Source organism: Scomber scombrus, chromosome 17 (genome assembly GCF_963691925.1).
Source record: "Scomber scombrus chromosome 17, fScoSco1.1, whole genome shotgun sequence".
Lineage (NCBI taxonomy): Eukaryota > Metazoa > Chordata > Actinopteri > Scombriformes > Scombridae > Scomber > Scomber scombrus.
Window position 1 is genome coordinate 227,661 of NC_084986.1, and position 22,448 is coordinate 250,108.

The 22,448-nt window shown below is 42.3% G+C and overlaps 1 protein-coding gene across 1 annotated transcript; it reads left to right on the plus strand.

Moving 5' to 3' along the window:
- The first annotated feature begins 233 nt into the window (after positions 1–233).
- Positions 234–21,309, plus strand: LOC133997982 (stonustoxin subunit alpha-like). Its single transcript, XM_062437722.1, has 5 exons — positions 234–322; positions 429–542; positions 2,390–2,563; positions 20,358–20,404; positions 20,636–21,309. The coding sequence occupies exons 1-5, from the start codon at positions 234–236 to the stop codon at positions 21,226–21,228; spliced, it is 1,017 nt and encodes a 338-aa protein (XP_062293706.1). The 3' UTR covers positions 21,229–21,309.
- Positions 21,310–22,448: the final 1,139 nt, after the last annotated feature.

The following is a 22,448-nucleotide window of genomic DNA, read 5'->3' on the forward strand; positions in this document are numbered from 1 at the left end:
ACGTCCTCACACCATTGTCCAGTGAATCTGGATTTTTGTAAGCTGTGTCTGGAAACGGATTCCTTTTTCCTTTAACACTTTCTTGATGCCCACATATGTCTTCCGTTTCCTGGATGTTTCAGTGGGGTAATCATGGTGGAAGAAAATTTGTTTTCCGCCTACCTGTATCTTCCTCTGCCACGCTTTCTTCAAAACCGTTTCTTTCATCTCAAACTGTAGAAAGTTGGCCACGAATGACCTGGGAGCGTCATCCGGTCCCCGTTTTGGGCGAGGGCTCTGTGTGCTCTTTGAATCTGAAGATTAGTCCCGTCAGGCAGCTGGAGTTCGGTGTTTAGCAGTTGTTCCAGGTATTTGGCAGCGGAGCTCCCTTCCGTGTCCTCCGGTATGCCGAAAACTCGGATATTGTTTCTCCTTGATCTCCCTTCGAGATCCGTCAATTTCTCTCTAAACCGGTCTGTCTGCTCCCACATCTCTGCCAGTACATCCTTCGCGTCCGCCTTCCACTCTTCCAGCTCTGCTATGCGCGTCTGGGCTTCGGCGATGTGAGTCTTTTGTGCCTGTAGTTCGCTGCTGGTCTCATTTAGCTGGCGGTCAATTTCCTGTTCAGAGGCTACTGATTTCTTCTTTCATCTCAGTTGGACTTTAAGTGTAGTTAGCTCTTGTCGTAACTCTTGTTACGTCTCTGCCTGGCCTTGACCATCAGTTTTCTCCACTACACCTTCCTCATGTTCGTTAGCTATAGCAGCGCTAGCATCGCACTCGGAGATTTCTTCCATTACGAGTTGTTTTTCAGCTTTGTTTGGCTTTTCAATGTTTTTCCGGCTTCTTCATTTGCTCCTTCCACTCATGCCTTGCTTTCGTCTGTCGAGTTACATTTATTTGTGGATTTTTTAACTGCCCTGGGAGAGCTCGTTAACTAGGCGTCTACACTCTCTGCCATGTTCCCGGAAGTCCGCTGATTGGAATTTTAACTGCTAGTGTTAAGGCCATATTGTACATTAATAATATCTACATGTTTAGTCTTATTATTTAGTTATAGGTTATTATTTGAAGTACTTTCGTACTTTTTTATGTAAGCTATATCTGTGCTCCGGCCCACATCAGATCATATTGTTTTGTATGTGGCCATTGAATGAAGATGAGTTTGACCCCTCTGCTTTACGGGTTAGGGTTAGGGACAACGTATAAACAGGCTCAGTCATTTTTCGTTGATTTTCTTATAGTTTATTAAGGATATAGACTGCTGGAAAGAACTAGGTAATATAGGACTCCATGTGGAGATGTTTTGTTTTCTAATTTTGACAGTTGTTAAAATAAATGTGATAATTTGTACTTTACTCCAGTCTCATTTTTGCACACGCCTTGTTTTTGAACATGGAAAACACGAGTCAGAAACTTTGCATCCTGCAGAAGATTTAGGCACAACAGGTAGTGAGATAAATAGATACAACAATCGAGATCGAATAGACATTTCTAAAGTTCAGTAGAGATACTGACCAGTTACTACGGTCTTTTTAAATGTTCTTGTTTACAGTTTCATAGTTTTTCTTATACATGTCGCTAGGACAGTGTGTTAACAAAACCCCCAAATATTTAATTACTTTTTGAGACCAGTCGATGGGTATTTTTTGTTTGAGCTCAGGCGATGGGTTATAATTAAACCTTAACATTTGGGTTTTCTGTATATTGAGCTTATAACCTGAATATATGCCATATGTGTCAGGGAGGTCTAGAAGGACAGGAAGGCAGTCTCCTGGATTACTAATATATAGCAAGACGTCATCAGTGTACATCACTATTTTATGTTTCCATGTTATTAACCAGCATTCCCTGTGTATTACAGTCTTCTCTTATTGCTTGAGCCAAAGGTTCCAAGTAAAGTGCAGAGTGTTGGTGACAGAGGGCTTCCCTGTCGTGTGGATCGTTTCAGTTTTATATGATCAGTGAGGCGTCCGTTTATCTTGATTCTTGCAGTAGGGGCAGAGTATAAGGTTTTAAAATTGTTAATTGACTTTTCATTGAAACCAAATCGCTCCAAGACTAAAATTAAATATTCCTAACTAACACAATCAAAAGCTTTTTCAGCATCTAGACTTGCCAACACAGCACTTGTTTTTGTATTTTGAATGTTCTGTATTATATGAAGAGAGCACCTTATATTGTCCTGTGTTTGCCTTCGCTGGATAAATCCAGTGTGTCACTGTCAATTAATTCAGGAATAAAGGAGTCTAGTCTCCTGGACATGATGATTCTGAGACTTTTTATACAGTCATCATTTTCATGCTGTTTTACATTCAGTTTAATATCAATTATTCTGTACATCATCTGTAGGATTCTGGTATTTATATAATTAAAAAACATTGTGTTATCAACCTTTTTATATTTCCAGTCTGTCAGGATGTCTGATCACAGAGGAAGGCTGTGCTTCTCTGGCCTCAGCTCTGAGCTCCAACCCCTCCCATCTGAGAGAGCTGGACCTGAGCTACAATCATCCAGGAGACTCAGGAGAGAAGCTTCTGTCTGCTGGACTGGAGGATCCACACTGGAGACTGGACACTCTCTGGTAGAGACCTTCAAAATCTAGATAAATGTACAATAATGAAAGGAAATGTGTTTTCTTTAAACTACAGATAGATTAATTCAAAGACTACATTTCCCATGATCCTTTGTGTTGTTGTGGGTTTCTGTCCTGTTTGTTGGGTATGTTCAGTATGTTATGAGTGATGTAATCTAAACCAATCAGAGATCACTTTGGGGGGGGGGGGGGGGGGGGGGGGGGGCAGACTGTAGCCACATGTGTGGGAGGAGAGCTGTGTGTGAATGTGAAGTAGAAAAGTAAGGGTGAGGCTGAATAGTGTTTTTTGTTTAGGAAGGTTCCTAACTGAGTGAAATGACCCAGAAGTATCTAAATGGCATCTATGACAAGAGCTGATTGAATTCTCTAAATGCTAAGGAACGATGATTCAGTGCTTCCTTTCTAACCTCCTTTAGCACAGAGTACACCTGACCATCCTTTATGAAAGGAAAGGAGATAATCCCGTCCCACAAAGGTTTTGGAATGCGGTTTGGGATTGGCTAGAATTAGGGTAAGAATGTCAGGATAGCCAATCAGGAGCAGAATAGGGCGTGTCATGACGTTGCCATCCTAGGGGGGAAACGTGTGATGCGCTGCTATCTCTAGGATGTGCGTCATTCAGTGTTGATGTTTCACGATGTGCAAACGTTTTGTACGTCTGCGTAAAGCGGAGCGGGCGGAGTTCTAAAGTACAACCGGAAGGAACTAAGATGTCACAAGCGGTGTGTACACACATAAGAAACAAACCAACCCTGTCAAGAAGCTAAAGAGCGTCAGCGGCAGATCAGATAACAACTGTGTTACATAACAGGGGTCAATATCCCACCTACTACAGGTCACTTACTACAGAGACCAGTTTAAGAAGACAGAGGACAGAGACACTGGACACAGACCTGGATTATAAATATTCATGACATTCAGAAGGAATTAAAAAACATCTTTGGTTTAGTTTTTCATAAATGTGATTTAGTGAGAGTATATCTAGTTCTATAATGACCAACATAAAGAGGACAAATACTGGGCACCAACCTCAGTTATTTATTACATTCATGAGGAGGAGAAATCAGGAAAAAAATTGGAAGTTACACATGATAAAAATGAAAATATTCATAATAAATCAAAATTATGAGTACAAATTTTGACTTATAGAGTACTTATAGTTTTGTAATGGCCAATATTTTCAAGTCTTTTTTTTTACCTTAGCAGAAATGTGTTTACACAGTAATAATTAATCTCAGTAAAATCAAGATTTAATTTACCAGGAGTCACTTTACTATAGCACAATTTAAAAATAATTTAGACAACCTTTATGAAGATACATAGAGTTGAAATGAGCCAATCCAGGTACTGCTGTTCCTACAAGACTAAAGTGTTCCTGCTCTCAGTTAGTCAGGATCTGCTGAGTGTAGTTATGTTCTCAGTCAAGTCAAGTCAAGTCAAACTTTATTTATAAAGCACATTTAAAAACAACCTCAGTTGAACCAAAGTGCTGTACAGTTATTAAAATACAATATAATCATACACAAATATAATAATAAATAAAACAGTAAAGGAATAATAAGAGCTCAATTTAAAAAAGAGTAAAAGTAAAGATAAAAATACAATAAAATAAAATAAGAGCCAAGGATTCTCGCCTAGCTGTGGCTGAACGCCAAGGAGAAAAGATGGGTTTTCAGCAGTGTTTTAAAGTGCTCAACAGACTGTGCAGCTCTGACCTGGATAGGTAGGCTGTTCCACAGCTTTGGGGCCACTGAGAAGGCTCTGTCCCCACGGGTACAAAGTCTGGACCGAGGTGCCAGGAGCAGCTGGTTTGCCGACCTAAGTGCTCTGGACGTACTGTGAGGCTGTACAAGCTCTGCTAAATAAGATGGTGCCAGACCATTTAAACACTTAAAAACAATTAATAAAACCTTGAACTGGATCCTAAAATTAACAGGCAACCAGTGCAAAGATGCAAGGACGGGACTGATGTGATCACGCCGTTTCTTTCCAGTCAGCAGGCGGGCGGCTGCATTCTGGACAACCTGTAACCGGCGCAGTGCTGACTGGTCGAGACCAACAAGTAAAGAGTTACAGTAGTCTAGGCGTGATGTAATAAAGGTGTGGATAACTTTCTCAAGATCCTTTCTGGGGAGATAAGCCTTTACTTTAGCTACTAGTCTTAGCTGGAAGAAGCTCGTTTTAACAATAGAGCTTATCTGTTATCTCAGTAATCAACCCGTCTGGGACTGCTTTATTGAGCATGTGTCCACAGTGGTCTCTGTGTCCTCTGTCCAAAGCTGTGTTCAACATGTTTAATAACTGGATTAACTAATATTAGGGGTGGGGAAATATATCGATTATAAGATGCATCGCACACAAAAGTCAAGAATCGATTATTTAACGTTAGTTAATAACTTTATGTTGACGGACAGACAGGTGGACACTGGCAGGTAAAATTTAACAGTACATTTAGTTTGAGTCATAATTGAGTCATGAACATTGTTTAGTTTTAGTGGACTAAATATCATTAGATTATAGTCTATATAATATAATAAAGTTTAAAGGATAAAGCTTTTTTAAAGTTAGTGTTGAATGAGTGAAGTCATTATTCCTACTAGATGAAATGAATGTTATATTTAGCTGTTATTGAATGGTAGGAAGGTTTGAATGGTTAATACACACAGACATATCTTTATTTACCTGGCTTGGCCATAAAGAGCATCTCAATAACAATAATCAGCTGCTAATGTTGCTTCAAGTTTGAAGTGGAGACAGATTACAGAATAAACTCCAGTGTGTCTCTCTGTTATATTTAGTTTTCTGATTCATCATCTAGTTAAAAATCTGTTAATTATCCGTCTGATCAACAAAAGAAACATAAACAACTTTCTTCTGTTATCAGACACATTTTTCTTTTCATGTTATTTCCTCCATTAACTGTTATTATGGATGGATATTATATGTTGTTATGGATTAATTAACATAAGGAAGAGTTTTCTGTCACATTTTAAACATATTTATATTTTACATAATGTGTCATCATTTCCATGTGAGCGTCTGGTTTGATATGAGTTTACTTAGTTTATTGAGTTACATCATATCAATTATTCCTGAAACATTCAACCTAATAAAACTAATCAGTATTTAAAAACACCCTGGTCATATTCAGAGTTATTAAATAATTAATTCACAATCAGAATATCAATAAATATCAATAAATAGCCTTCAGATACAAATAATGAATAAATAACATTCTGCCATTTCTGAGGAATGTGTTTTAAAATAATATAATATAATATAATATAATATAAAAACTAGTAAAGTAAACGTCCATGATCTCCTGGTGTCCCTGAACTCATCAGAGGAGAGTCCATCTGTTATTTTGATGTATTTACTGTTTATTATAAAGAAGTTCACTTGTATCATGAACTTTATTTAGAACTTTCTTTTTTTTTTTAATTTACAATTTTTATTCAATGCAAGGTACAGTACACATATGAAACATCCATTACACTTGTTAAAGGAAGTAAATGTAAAGAACAAAGTCTAACAGTGGCGTACTGAGTATTTTCAAAACCACACAGAACAATTTATCACTTTCGAAAGTAGAGGACGATTTTACTGCTCCACATAAACCTCAGCCTTACTGAAGAGCGTGTACAACATATTAGGTACTACGATGAACACACCTGTGTTGCACAGGTATAAACCAGTTGTTTTTTCTTTTTTTTTAAACCAAAAAAAAACAAAACCAAAGATTCAGTAGACATTTGGTAGTCACTTTCTAGGCACTTTTTTAAAAAAACCCTAAAAAATAAATAAATAAATAATAATAATAATATTTTGCTAAGATATAGCGTAATACCAACAATGAGAAAATTAAAAATGAATAATAAATAAATGAAAATAAAAGACGACCAAAATCTTACAAATATGATTTTTTTCCCCTTTTTTTTAAATCAAAAAGACAAAAACAAAACCCAAATAGTTGACATTTGGTAGTCACATGTCTAATACTGTATTATTAACTCTGTAGTGCTTCTTTTTTTTTTTACCCCCAAAACAAATATTTAGTTAAGATATGGCACAATACCAGCAATGAAAAAAAATATATATATATATATATTTTTTTTTAGTTAACTTCAATAGAACAGAAGAAACATAAGAACTGGGATGTATATTAGAAAAACACAGGTTGATTAGAGAATATCAACACATATGGGAGGTTGAACTAGCAGTAGTAGGCCTATATTCTTTTTGTGTGTTCAGATAAGGAAAGACCCCAATGTTTTGTTGTTTAATAAGGATCATTCTGTCGTGTCCCTTCAGTTAGGTCGTCTTTTTTCAACAAAGGAGATCCACTTTGACCATATTTTATTAAATCTGTCCATCTGTAGATTAAGTGAGTGTGTGACTTTTTCCATTCGATGTATGTCGTCAACCGTGTCTATCCATTCACTCACTGTAGGAGGTTCGGGGTGAAGCCAGTGTCTAGTGATATTTTTCTTAGCTACAGTTACCATAATTATAAAAAGATATCTATTAGTGTTTCCAATAATAAAATCTGATTTGCCGAAGATAAAGGTTTCAAATTGGTTGGGTATCTGTATATGAAATATCTCCTCCATTGTTTTATGAACATCTGACCAAAAATTCTGCAACCCTGGGCATTTCCAAAATATATGCCAATGATTTGCATCTCGACCTCCACATCCTCTCCAGCATATGGGGTCTTCCCCTGTGTAATGAATTTTCATCTTTGGAGTAGTAAAAAATCTTATCAAACACTTCCACGCAAATTCCCTCCATGTATTTGCACTTGTGCATCTCCACAGAATTTTGCAGTAGTTAAGCCATTCTTCTTTGGTTATGTCAAGTTGTCCTTCTTTTTCCCATTTATTTTTGATATATTCTGTGGTGTATGTTTTTTTTGTTAGGAGGCCTTTGTACAACCTTGAGATGGCGCCTTTAATTGATTCATTTGAGTATGACCTCAAGAATTCTTTTACTATTGCATCCTCTAGGTCTACGGGAAGTGATTTGTTGCATTTATCAAAATAATTACGATGTTGCAAGAATCTGTAAAAGTCCTGCTGTTCTAAGGAGAATTCTCTTCTTAGCGTTTGGAAGTCTTTTAGTATTCCTTTATTTGTAAGTGAGTAATATGTTGAGATCCCTTTGCTTGTCCAGGTTTTGAATCTGAGGTCTAATTGGTTTGGTTTGAAGTCAGGATCATATGCAATCCATCTGATGAACCATCATTTATCCAGTAATTTATATTCTGTTTTGATTGTGTTCCAGATTTTAAGTTGGAACTTCAGCCATGGGTTTTTTAGTTTACTTAATGTTTGTTTTATTTCCTTATTACCTAACACTGCTTGAATTGGGGAATCCCTAATTAAGGTCTTTTCTATATCCTTCCATCTTGCGTTATATTCCTGATTACATAAATTTAATAATGGCTTGATCTGAGTTGAGTAAAAGTTTTTTGCTTTTTTTTATTGCTTCTTGGTCCCATTTCATATAAAATCTCTTTTGGAGCTCTATAGGTGGGTTGTAATTAAGTTTTAAAATGTGTGTCTTTTGGATATTTAGCTTGTATCCTGCATATTTACCATACTGTTCTAGTAATTTAAATAATTTGGGGAGAGATTTAGATGGTTCAGTTAGGTACACCAAGATGTCGTCTGCGTACAGCGCCACCTTGTGTTTGTCATTACTTATGTTAATTCCTTTGATGTTGTCTGTCTGCCTGATCCATTGGGCTACTGGCTCTATGAAGAGAGCAAAAAGAAGAGGTGACATCCCACAACCTTGTCTTGTACCTCGTTCTAGTTTAATGGTCTTTGATAGGTGCCCATTTATTTTAACTCTGGCAGTAGGGTTGTTATATAATGAATTAATTGCATTAACAAAACTCTTGTGAAAGCCGAATTTCTCAAGGACCAGGTATAAGAACCCCCAGCTCACTGAGTCGAAGGCCTTCTCTGCGTCCAAACTAACGAGTAAAGCCTATAATTTCTGTTCTTGAATATGGCTTAATACATGTAGTGATCGTCTTATATTGTCGTGTGTTTGTCTCTGTGGAACAAATCCGGTCTGATCTGTATGGATGAGCTGGGGTAGAACTTTTTCAACTCGTCTTGCGAGAATCGATGTGTATAGTTTGTAATCGATATTGAGAATTGAGATTGGTCTGAACGAGCCACATTCTAATCTATCTTTTCCCTCTTTGGGTATGACTGTTATAGTGGCCTCCTTCCATGTTGGTGGGATTTTTCCTTCTTGTAAAGCTTTATTGAATATGTGAAGGAGATATGGTTTTAGTTCGGTCCTGAAGGCTTCGTACCATTCGGACGAGAATCCGTCTGGTCCAGGTGACTTGTTGGTTTTTAGCCTTGATATGGCTTCGTCTAATTCTTGTTCTGTTATTTCTGCCGTTAATTCTTTATTTTGCTCTTCGTTTAAGATAGGTAGGTTAAGAGAGTTTAAAAATGTTCTAGTATTCTGTTCTTCCTCTAATCGTGATTGGGAGTATAGTTCTTTGTAATATTTTTGAAAGGCTGATTGTATTTCTTCTCTTTTATATACCAGATCCTTTGTAATTGGATCCCTGATTTTGTGAATATTGCTGTCTGCTTTCTGTTTTTGTAGTTTTCTTGCTAACAGTTTTGCGAACTTTTGAGCCCGTCTCATAGTATTTTTGTTTTGTGAAGAACATTTTTTTTTGCGTTTCTTGGGTGTACCAGGTGTTTATCGCCTTCCTGGTTTCTTTAAGTTGCAACTCAATATTCCGATTTAAGTCCTTTTTGTGTTTTGTTTCAAGCTCTTCCAGTTCTCTAGTTAATTTTGCTAGACTTTCTTGTCTTTCTTTCTTTTTTTTTGCACAATATGAGATTATTTTCTGTTGTGGATTAAGCAAGGTGGACCCAAGAGGCAGGAGAGGCAGGGAAACTGTTCAAAACACAGGTTTATTGCAAACGGAGGGTGCTGCTGGACAATAGCAGTACTTGGAAGAGGGGAATCGGACTGGACTCCCTCCTGGGGCAAAAGGGAACAAAAAACGGACCACTCCAGGTGGCGTAGCGGGCAGCGGTGGCTGGGGACTGGAGGCTGCAGGCTGGTAGCAAGGACACAGGCTGGGGGGAAACAGAGAGAAGCAGGTGAATATCAGGTCAGACACAAAGAGATCACTGCTGCTGTTGATAGCTCTACCGTGGCTTGGTAACTGAATCATCTGGCAGGGGCGTGGAGGTGAACCAGGCTTTTTCTGGAGTGGTGGTGATTGTAGATTGAAACCAGGTGTGCCCTGCTCTGTTCCCTGCTCCTGTGACAAGTAGGTCAACCCCGCCCCCGAACCACCGCCAGCCCTGCAGGAGAGACAGAAAAAGGAACACCATAACACAACCCCAAACCCCAGTCCACAACAGTACCCCCCCACTAAGGGACGCCACCTGGCATCCTACCAGGCTTGTCAGGGTATCTACGATAAAAGTCTGTCAACAGACTGGGATCCAGAATCAGGGAGCGTGAAACCCAAGAGTGCTCTTCAGGGCCGTACCCTTGCCAATCCACCAAAAATTGGTAGCCGCGGCCCCGCCTGCGAACATCCTGGATGTGGTCAACTGTGAACGCTGGGTGGCCATCGTTGAGGCGAGGTGGGGGGGGGGGGGTCAGACGGTGGATGCAGGGGACTGTCTGACACTGGCTTCACCAGGGACACATGAAAAACAGGATGTACCTTGAGTGCCGCAGAGAGCCTCAGCCGGACCGCGCTCGGGTTAATGATGCGCTCGATGACGTAGGGGCCAATGTACCTGGGAGCCATCTTTCGAGACTCTGTCTGGAGAGGGAGGTCCCTGGAGGCGAGCCAGACCTGCTGTCCCACCTTGTACTCCGGGGCAGGGGTACGATGCCTATCAGCAATTCGCTGGTTCCGGGCAGTCGTCCGGACTAGAGCGGCCCAGGCCTCCCTCCAAACACGACGAGCACGGCCGTAGTGGGCCTGGACTGAAGGGACCGCAACCTCTGTCTCCTGACTGGGGAACAGGGGGGGTTGAAAACCGTTAGTGATCATGAAGGGGGACATACCCGTAGCTGAGCTGACCAGGGAGTTGTGAGAGTATTCCACCCATGGCAAGTATGTGGACCAGGAGGCTGGGAGACGTGCCGCTACACACCGCAATGATGATTCCAAGCTCTGATTTGCCCGCTCTGTCTGACCGTTGGATTGGGGATGATAGCCGGATGTTAAGCTGGTTCTCACCCCCAGAGCTTGGCAGAACCCCCTCCACACCTGAGATGTGAATTGCGGGCCCCTGTCTGAGACGATATCCTGGGGAATACCATGCAATCGAAAAACATGCTGGACCAGGAGGTCAGAAGTCTCCAACGCTGAAGGGAGCTTGGGAAGTGGAACAAAGTGAACAGATTTGGAGAAACGGTCAACAATTGTTAGGATGGTGGTATTACCTTCTGAGGGGGGGAGGCCGGTGACAAAATCCACTGCAATGTGTGACCAGGGGCGATGGGGAATGGGCAAGGGTTGGAGGAGGCCTGCTGGTGCATGGTGGGAGGACTTATTTCTAGCACAAACGGAACAGGCGGTGACAAACTCCCTTGTGTCTGCAGTCATGGTCGGCCACCAGAAACGCTGTCGTAGTAGGAAGAGGGTGCGGTGAATTCCAGGGTGACAGGCTACTTTGGATGCATGCCCCCATTGGAGCATCGGGCTTCTCATCGACCGGGGAACATAAAGCCGTCCAGGTGGACACCCCTCTGGCACCATTTCCTCCTGCTGAGCCTCTTGGACACTCTGCTCAATTTCCCATCTGGCCGCGCCGATGACACAGGATGGTGGTAGAATCGTTTCCTCCAAAGTCCCCTCCTCCTCTGGTGTGAACTGCCTGGAGAGGGCGTCAGGCTTCGTGTTTCTCGAGCCTGGGCGATAGGAGAGAGTGAAATCAAACCTTCCTAAGAAGAGGGCCCACCTGGCCTGGCGTGAGTTCAGTCGGCGAGCAGAACGGAGATAGGCCAGGTTCTTATGATCCGTCCAGACAATGAATGGCTGGGCTGCCCCCTCCAACCAGTGCCGCCACTCTTGGAGAGCCAAGACCACTGCAAGCAACTCTCGGTTCCCCACGTCATAGTTTCTCTCTGCTGGAGACAGGCGTCTGGAGAAGAAAGCACATGGGTGAAGTTTGTGGTCTGCAGGCGAGCGCTGGGAGAGAACAGCCCCGACCCCACAATCCGAGGCATCAACCTCAACTATGAACTGAAGGACTGGATCTGGATGAATTAACACAGGGGCTGCAGTGAACTTTGTTTTAAGCTGTTCAAAGGATGTCTGTGCTTCTGCTGACCATTCAAAGGTTTTCTTGACTGAAGTTAACTGGCTGAAGGGGGCAGCAAGACGGCTGTAGTCCCGGATTAACCGCCTATAAAAATTAGCAAACCCCAGAAACCTCTGTAATTGTTTGCGAGTGGCTGGGGCAGGCCACTGTTCCACGGCTCTGATTTTCTCTGGGTCTGGTTTGAGCTGCCCCTTTTCAACTATGTGCCCCAGAAAACTAATGGAGGTTGCATGAAAATGGCACTTTTCTGCCTTTACATACAGCTTGTTCTCGAGCAGTCTTTTCAAAACTTGTTTTACATGGTCAACATGCTCGGCATAACTATGGGAAAAAATCAAAATATCATCCAGGTAAACAAAAACAAACCTGTTCAGCATGTCCCGGAGCACGTCGTTAACTAAGGCCTGGAAAACAGCAGGAGCATTTGTTAAACCAAAAGGCATGACCAGGTATTCGAAATGTCCCAAGTGTGTGTTGAATGCAGTTTTCCATTCATCACCTTCTTTAATTCTGATCAGGTGGTAGGCATTTCTCAAGTCCAACTTTGTAAAAATGACTGAGTCATGAAGGGGTGTAAAGGCTGAATCAAGCAGTGGAAGGGGGTACTTGTTTTTGACAGTGATAGCATTAAGACCAGTGTAATCGATGCAGGGCCGCAGTGTTTTGTCTTTCTTTGCTACAAAGAAGAAACCAGCTCCCACAGGGGAAGAGGAGGGACGAATGACACCTGCTGCCACTGAGTCATTTATGTACGTTTCCATGGTTTCTTTCTCGGGTTTGGAGAGGTTGTATAGTCGTTGGGTGGGAAGCGAGGAGCCAGGGAGTAGATCGATAGCACAGTCGTATGGTCAGTGTGGTGGCAGGGTGAGCGCCCGGTCTTTACTAAATGCATCCTTCAGCTCATGATATCCTCGGGGAACATTAGTCAAATCTATGTCTTCGGGGGGTGCAGGCAATTTGGCAGAGGGTTTGGGGATGGCCGAAAAGAGACAATGTCGGTGACAGTGATCACTCCAGTTGCGAATGGAGGCCATTGCCCAGTCTATGTGTGGGTTGTGGGTTTGTAGCCATGGTAGCCCAAGAATAATGGGGTTCAAAGGGGAGGATATGACAAATAGCTCTGCCTGCTCGTGATGGTTACCTGACAGGGTGAGTTTAATTGGCTGGGTTTTGTGTGTGACGCTGTAAATGGGGTGTCCGTCTATTGCCACAATTCTTTTGGGTTGATCTAGCTGACAAACCGAGAGATTATGTTCCCGTACAAAGTTAATGTCTATGAAATTATCGTCAGCTCCAGAGTCAATCAAAACACCAACAGGGAGCGTGCGTTGTGTCTGGTGTATCAAACCTGGCAGTTGGACACGGTTTGAGGAGGAAGTCATGGATGTCCGGCTCACCAGCGTCCTCCTTCCTGCTGACGAGCCCTTTCCTTTTGGCGCCCTCTGGACACTGTGGCCGATAATGTCCCTTCTGGCCACAGTAAATGCAGAGCCGGTTGACGAAATGACGCTGCCTCTCTTCAGGAGACAGCCTGGCTTGCCCCAACTGCATGGGCCCCCCCGCTGTGGGGGCAGGAGGGCCCATGTCTGCTGTGGGGCTGCTAGATGATGAGGTAATGGTGGAAGGGGCGAATGCCACTGGGGTGGCTGGGGCAGAAGAGAGGGAACGAGGCCTTTGTCCCTGGGATCTTTCCCTGCGTCGCTCTCGCATCCTGTTGTCCAACCTGATAGTTAAGTCAATCAAGGCCTCTAAGCTATCAGGGTCATCTCTGGGAGCCAACTCATCTTTTAACTCCTCTGATATCCCTTTAAGGAAAATCGCCTGCAGGGCGGTGTCATTCCAACCGCTCTCGGCGGCCAGAATGCGAAACTCAAGTGCATACTGTGAAGCTGATTGGGTGCCCTGTCTGTACCTCAGCATTCGACCAACTGCCTCCTTCCCTCTAACAGGATGGTCAAAAACCTTTCTCATCTCCTGCGTGAATTCATCATAATCTGTGGTGAGTTCTGGGGAATGAGTGGAGGTGGCAAGCGCCCAAGCTGAGGCTTGGTCAAACAGGAGGCTCATGATAAAGGCTATCTTTGCCTGATCCGTGGCGTATGTGCCCGGCTGTTGGTGGAATACTAGTGAACACTGGTGCAGAAACTGAGAACAAGTCCCTAAGTGACCGGAATACCTGGCAGGTGTGGGGATGAAGGGTTCTCGGGGTGCGACCATCGGAGCCACGGCAGGTGGTGGGACTGGTGCAGGTGGAGGAGGGGGAGCATGGGCGAGAGCGGTGAGTTGACCTGTGATGGCGTCCATCCTCCCTCCAAGGTCTGTGATGCCTGTGGCTAATTGCTGCAAGTTGTCTACAACCTGCCGAAGAGTGGTTTCATGTTTGGTCACCAGAGCGCCCTGGTTGGCGAGGGCTCGCTTGATGTTGTCTGTCTCCGCCGGGTCCATGATGGCCAGATGATTCTGTTGTGGATTAAGCAAGGTGGACCCAAGAGGCAGGAGAGGCAGGGGAACTGTTCAAAACACAGGTTTATTGCAAACGGAGGGTGCTGCTGGACAATAGCAGTAGTTGGAAGAGGGGAATCGGACTGGACTCCCTCCTGGGGCAAAAGGGAACAAAAAACGGACCACTCCAGGTGGCGTAGCGGGCAGCGGTGGCTGGGGACTGGAGGCTGCAGGCTGGAGGCTGGTAGCAAGGACACAGGCTGGGGGGAAACAGAGAGAAGCAGGTGAATATCAGGTCAGACACAAAGAGATCACTGCTGCTGTTGATAGCTCTACCGTGGCTTGGTAACTGAATCATCTGGCAGGGGCGTGGAGGTGAACCAGGCTTTTTCTGGAGTGGTGGTGATTGTAGATTGAAACCAGGTGTGCTCTGCTCTGTTCCCTGCTCCTGTGACAAGTAGGTCAACCCCGCCCCCGAACCACCGCCAGCCCTGCAGGAGAGACAGAAAAAGGAACACCATAACACAACCCCAAACCCCAGTCCACAACAATTTTCCCCCTGAAGACAGCTTTAAGTGTAACCCATACTATTTCTGAGGTAACTTCATTATTGTTGTTTTCTTGTAAAAGAAGGCAGAGAAACTTCTGTGCCCTCTATTTTCCCTGAGACCAGTGAGTAGCTCCCTTCTTTATCTTTAATCTCCCGGGTCTTCTCAAAGGGGAGTCTTTGAGACATTAGGGTGGCTACACCTCTTCTATGACCAGATTTGTATGATGAGTGGAACACTTCTGAAAAAACCAGCCTCCCCAATTTCTCATGTTCAGTTGAGCTCAGGTGCGTTTCCTGTAACAATGCAATGTGTGCTTTTTCTTTTTTCAGTTTACTCAGAATCTTACTTCTTTTCACTGGATTCAGGATTCCGTTTATATTATATGAAATAAACTTAATATTTTGGTTGTCTGTAATTTATTTTGCAGGTTATTTGTGTCGTCTTTCTCCCTGTGTTGTGCTGTGAAAACATTCATGAACTTAGTGAACAAAACTTTGTACAAATGTAAAAATAACTTACATCTAAATGAGTCTTCTTTATTTACTTTGGTGTTTGTTGCCTCCATCGATGAGGCTCGATCGAATCGAGCCTTGCGGGTGCTTCTGGTGTTTAAGCACTCCTTGAGGGAAAGACCTCTCCTCCCAGAGAGAGGGGCCCTGGAAGATGGGCTCATGTCTTTGACATGCCTTTTGCGTTTCCGTGTCCCGACAGTGTTGTATAGATGGTTAAAGGAGACCTTGATTAGTCACCGTAAGTGTTTGTTTTTTTCCTGATAAATCCCTTAATTCAAGACTGAGAGGCTTCACTCGTGACCCCATTTCTCAGTTTATGTAGTATCTGATTCTTACATCATGGGTTGATCCTTCAGAGTTCAAAATCAAAATAATTAACAAAACTTAGAAGAGACTGGTCCCATTTAGTCCCGTGTTATGTATTAGTCTTTTTTCTTTTAAATGTCTCAGATCCAGGTTAAGTCCTTTGGAGTTCAAGATCAAGTCAAAATAACAGAGGGGGAGGGAAAGTAGCTAAAGAAAAAATAAAAAATAAATAAAGTAAAACAAAAATAATGGGGGGGGGGGGCGGTATGGGGGGTAAGGGTTTTCCTCTTTTCCTTCTAGATTGGGTCTCTGATTCCAAATCAAAGTAAATTAAATGTATCCCCCTTCACTTAAAACTGACTAGTCGCTTGCCGTCTCTTTCTTCCCCTTTCTCTCTCTCCTCCCTCCATCTCTCCCCCTCTTAGCTTAAGTTATGTTTTACATATCTTAATTCCTGGTAAACTCTTTCTGAGACCAAAATAAAATAATATGCTATATGAAACTAAATAAACATAAGTTACTTATCTGGGATCATATGAGTACAAGTCATCGTTGGGGTTCACTTTGTTGAGTGTGTGTGTTTAAACTGCTGTAGCTTCTCTCTGTAAGATCTGTGGGAGGGTTGTCGTTGTGCTCCTGCGTCCGCGTCTGATGTTCCCCTCGGGTCTCCGGCCATCTGCCATGATGAAAGGAGTTGCAGCTCCCGGTGATCTGTGTCGATTGGGGCCGTGATGACGGTGACAGGGAGTCCTCGTTTCGCCATGTCTGCTGTGGCGTCCCCTGCGTTCAGATATGTCTCTGTGCCGTCGTTGTAGTGGACCCGTAGCTTGGCCGGATAGGGGGTTTGAAATTAAATTTTTTTCTCCCTCAAGATATTTTTCGCTTCATTGTACTCATAACGTTTCTTAAGCACCGCGGTCGGGTAGTCGTGATCCACGAAGAAGCGGGTGTTCTTGTAATACACTGCCTTTTTCTGCCAAGCTCTGCGGATAACTTCTTCCTTGACTCTGTAACTCGTGAACTTTGCGATTATGGACCAGGGTCTCGCCTGTGGTTCCTCCGGTGCAGGTGCTTGGCTCCGGTGTGCTCGTTCGATCCTGTATATCACTCAGTAGTTTCTCCAGAAAGGCGCACATGTTGTCTCCCTCCTCCTTCTCAGGTATGCCGTGTATCCGGAGATTATCCCGGCGGGCTCGCCCCTCCTGGTCCGTTAGCTTAGCCTCCATGCTAGCCTGCCATTTCATTAGCTTTTTCATTAGCGTAGCCATGGCCTGCAGTGCTGTCTCAGTTTCTTCGATCCTACCCTCAGCCTCATCCAGTCTGTTGTTGGTGCTGTGCAATTCCTGCTTAATCTCCGCGAGTTGTTGTTTGTTGTCCCGTCTGAAGTCCTTTATCTCGCTTAGGATGGAGTGCAGGGTTGTGTCTTCTGCTTCATTTTCCTCGTGTAGCGTTGGGGAGCTACTTCGGCTAGGCTGAGTTAGCGGAGGCCATTCATCCTCATCTCCTACCGCCGCGGTGCTTCTGGTCTTCCTATATGGTCCCTTATTAGCCCTATTGTCCGTCATATTTGCTTTAACTCGTTGTTCAGGGTATTTTCAACTTTTTTAGGGCTGTTTTCTGTGTCGGTCGGGGAGCGCCAAAACTAGGCTGCCATCTTGTAGCTACGTGACCCCGGAAGTCTATTTAGAACTTTCTAACTTGTGGTTGTTTCTTCTTATTGTGTCTTTCAACTATTATTATTATACATTCAAACCAAATGAATGAACACATGGAATAATTACAGTCAAATGTTTTGCTGTCTTATAGCTGCATTTATTCTCTGATCACTTCAAAAATGCTCCTTTTGTCTCCTTTTGATATTGAAGTGATGACTGGCTCTATCCTCAGGACCACATGCAGAGATCAATATTTAATATAGTGATTTATCATGTGGGAGGACATATGTGACCAGTCACGGAAACAGGAGACACAAGTCGTCCCGGGGGCATTTTGAGTTATTCACAGATTCTGAAAGTGTAGATTTTAAGCTTTCCAACGATGTGTAACACATGAAAATCTGATCATATTTGAAGACGTTGTGGCCATTTGAATGTGGTGACTTTAAAATCGTTGTAAGGAGAAAAAGCCTGTTAAAGTTTTGAAGTTCTCACCTCTCTCTCCTGGCTGGGCAGCACAATGGTGCTCATTTGCATCTCATTACACTACAGCCACACCTCTGTAGTGGGGGTAACGACAGCTGTCATTAATGTTGATGTGGTGTTATTTTCCTTTTAGTGGACTGAGTTACAACAGGGCTGTTTTGACTATCCCAAAGACCCAACGTTGGATTACAACATTTACGCTGGGTCTTAGAGGGTTTAAGGAAATGGTTTTTATCACAAAGTCCCTGAATATCATTCAATAATGCACAGGATATGATGTTACACTCCCTTGCGCTATAATCCAAGTTATAAACCACATCTACAAATCTACAACCTCATCTGTGTAACACTCTGTAAAGCATAGAGGACAGAATAATAACAGTATACTGAATGAGTACAGCAAACAATTGTTGGTATTAGCATAAAAACACTTTATTAATAAAATGGTAAAATATAATTTCAAAGTGCCCTCACTGTTAAAAGAATTTGGGCTAGAAGACATTGTCTGCCTGTTGCTCCGGTGTTAGTGCATTGTGGAGAGGGTGTGAGGGTCCAATTATAAATGCATCCTCTTCGGCATATTCTTCTGTGGACTCTTCTGTGTTACCTTTGGCGCTGGGCATGTGATGTCTCTTGCCTCATCAGCACAGAAAGGCCTGATTTTTTCATACAGGTAGGCCTGCCTGTCAATGGTCAGTCCAGGTGGGGCCAGGACAGGAAGACTGTCGACAGGGGGCAGGTCTGCTCCGTTGCGCAGTAGCTGATATTCAATAGGTTCTGCGTCACAGTGAGTTTTCGCAAGCACCACACCTGGTCTCTTGGTGTCAAAGCTGTGACAGAACATGAGCACATAACAAGACATTTTAAACATGGTAAAGTATTTTCTCATAAAACACTGTCATGCCCATAGAATGATGTTGTTGTTGTTATTGTATGTACACAATGTTAAAGTTTCAATATATAAATACCTGAAGTGCTGATAACTCTTGATCTGTGGGAGCCTTCGGAAGTGGGGAGTCAGATGCTTCTGCCAGTCGAAGGTCTTGACTAACACACTGCCATCTGCCATTCCAACAAGCTGTGGGATATTGAGGTGACTCACAGGAGAGCTGTTTTCCACTACCTGTTTCATTGAAGCAGAGCAGAGAACAGCATTGAAGTCATTAATGTTAAAGTACCTCAGCAATGTCTGCCAAAGTGTTGACTCTGGTCTTCATGTATGCTTGCTTGATTAATCCAAAGCCACTCCAAAGTTGCCGAAGAAATGATGCATGTAGCTGATGACTTCGTTGCTGCCCTTACCAGATGACATGGCTTCATCAATCAGGAAATTCGCCTGTTTTTGCAGCCCTTCACAGGAAACACCAAATAGGCCACATTTCCGTGGTGTCAAGAAATACATTGGCCCAGGCTGGAGAGGGTTTGAGGGGAAGTGTAACTGTATAAGAAGACAGAGGGAGAGAGGGAACAGGGATTAGATTAAATACATTTGTGTCTATTCATAACTCTCTAATACAGATATAAATTATTATTAGTCTACTTATTCTCATGCACAAAATCGCCCTTAAAGGGACATTAATTTAATGATAATAGTAATAAACAGTACCTGCTGAGCAAAATCAAAACTGTAATGGGGGGTTGGCTACAGGATGCTAACTTAATGATTAAACCACAGTGCTGAGCTAGAAAACAAAAATGTAAGCTAACGTATAAACATGGAAAAAAACGTGAGCTAACGTGCCGTTCATGTGACTTTGAATGAAAACATAACGCAACGCAAAGTAGATAACTTGGATGTTGATGGAAACTCACCCCATAAGAAACAGGAAAGTGTTCTTGCAGACTTCGTTGCCTCCAATGGAAAAAGTTGTTCGGGCACATTTTCTTTTCAACTGGGCCTTTTTTGTGGATTGCGCGTTGTCCATGTTGACTGAGTTCGCTTTGCTGCAGCTCTGCATAAGTAGCCATGCTGTTCGCTTCTAACAGGCAGCTGATTGGTGGAGCGAGAACAAAGCAGGCCTGTTGTCCAATGAAATGTCCGGTATGTAAATTAGATATCAGTGAAGACACTCCACACCAGAGAGAGGCAGAAAACAAGCCGATTCAAACACAAAATGTATATTTTTAAATCAACCAAAACTCTTATTTGAACCACTGGGTGGCTTCTACATTACTTCAACTTGCACTTTCTGCAAAAAAAACCGAAAATGAGTAATTTTGAAAAGAAAATCACATTTGTGCTGATTTCTCGCACTCGGCTTTGCCGACTTGTGTCTCCCGTTTCCGTGACGGGTCACATATTTGTTCATCACATCTTCTTCTTCAGGTCTTTTCCTCTCAGACTTCAGTGAAAGAATCCAGCAGACAGTTGAGACAGATGAGTTTCAGCCTGTTTCTGTGTCACTCTGACAAACTGAGGAACACTGCTTCATGTTGAACAGCAGTTAGGACTCATGTTGGATAGAAAATCATTGTGACTGTGTTTCTTCCTCCAGGGTGGACCATGGTGGAGAGCACAGGTTAAAACCTGGTCTGAAGAAGTGTAAGTGTGGATTGAATTTGATTCATGACAACTAAACAGCACACAGTCAGTTTCTCTTTAAATACAAAGTTGGTCTTTGTGGTATTTATTCATTAAAACATTACTGACAAAATGTGTCATCATGAAACTTTATAGAAATGAACAACAGATCAGAAGTTAAACAGAGAATAAATCCATCAGGTGTGTCAGATGATAAACTGCTGCTGTGTTGTTTCTTCTTCTCTTCATCAGATTTCTGTGAACTCACACTGGACACAAACACAGTAAACTATTACCTCAAACTGTCTGATAACAACAGGAAGGTGACACGTGTGGAGGAGGATCAGTCATATCCTGATCATCCAGACAGATTTGACACCTGGTCTCAGCTGCTGTGTAGTAATGTTCTGACTGGTCGCTGTTACTGGGAGGTCGAGTGGAGAGGAAGAGTTGATATATCAGTGAGTTACAGAAGAATCAACAGGAGAGGAAACAGTGATGACTGTTGGTTTGGATACAACGATCAGTCCTGGAGTCTGAGATGCTATGATGGTCGTTACTCTGTCTGGCACAATAAGAGAGAAACATCCATCTCCTCCTCCTCCTCCTCCTCCTCCTCCTCCTCCTCCTCCTCCTCTTCCTCCTCCTCCTCCTCCTCCTCCTCTGTCTCTAACAGAGTAGCAGTGTATGTGGACTGTCCTGCTGGCACTCTGTCCTTCTACAGAGTCTCCTCTGACACACTGATCCACCTCCACACCTTCAACACCACATTCACTGAACCTCTGTATCCTGGGTTTGGGTTCGACTCTGGTTCCTCAGTGTCTCTGTGTCCTCTGTCTGAGTGAGAGTCTCCTCTTGTGTGTTTAGATGTAAATAAATAACTTTCAGAAGTTTGAGTAACATTATTTTCATTGCCGGTTAAACACAACGAGCTTCTGTAACATTGATCTGATTATTAACTTCCTGTCTGACCGCTCCCTGACATCATCACGTTGGCTCTATTGAAATAATTCATGTTTTATTTAATATAATAACTTTATATATTTAATAACTTTATATATTTAATAACTTTATATATTTAATTTAATAACTTTATATATTTAATAACTTTATATATTTAATAACTTTATATATTTAATAACTTTATATATTTAATAACTTTATATATTTAATGACTTTATATATTTAATATAATAACTTTATATATTTAATAACTTTATATATTTAATAACTTTATATATTTAATATAATAACTTTATATATTTAATATAATAACTTTATATATTTAATATAATAACTTTATATATTTAATAACTTTATATATTTAATAACTTTATATATTTAATATAATAACTTTATATATTTAATATAATAACTTTATATATTTAATATAATAACTTTATATATTTAATAACTTTATATATTTAATAACTTTATATATTTATATTTTATGTGTAAATAGCTGCTGTTCTTAGTGTGGAGACAGAGGCAGAGTGTGTGTGAGTGTGTGTGTGTGTGTGTGTGTGATTGTGTGTGTGTGTTATTGTGTGTGTGTGTGTGTGTGTGTGTGTGTGTGATTGTGTGTGTGTGTGTGTGTGTGTGTGATTGTGTGAGTGTGTGATTGTGTGTGTGTGTGTGTGTGTGTGTTATTGTGTGTGTGTGTGTGTGTGTGATTGTGTGTGTGTGTGTGTGTGTGTTATTGTGTGTGTGTGTGTGTGTGTGTGTGTGTGATTGTGTGTGTGTGAGTGTGTGATTGTGTGTGTGTGTGTGTGATTGTGTGTGTGTGCGCATGTGTGAGTGTGTGTGATTGTGTGTGTGTTATTGTGTGTGTGTGTGTGTGTGTGTGTGTGTGTGTGTTATTGTGTGTGTGTGTGTGTGTGTGTGATTGTGTGTGTGTGTGATTGTGTGTGTGTGTGTGGTTGTGTGTGTGTGTGTGTGATTGTGTGTGTGTGTGTGTGTGTGTGATTGTGTGTGTGTGTGTGTGTGTGTAATGTATATCTATTATTGCGGGTCAGCATGAAGGAGTCGCTCCCCAACATGGAGGACAAAGATCTGCTGCAGTGTG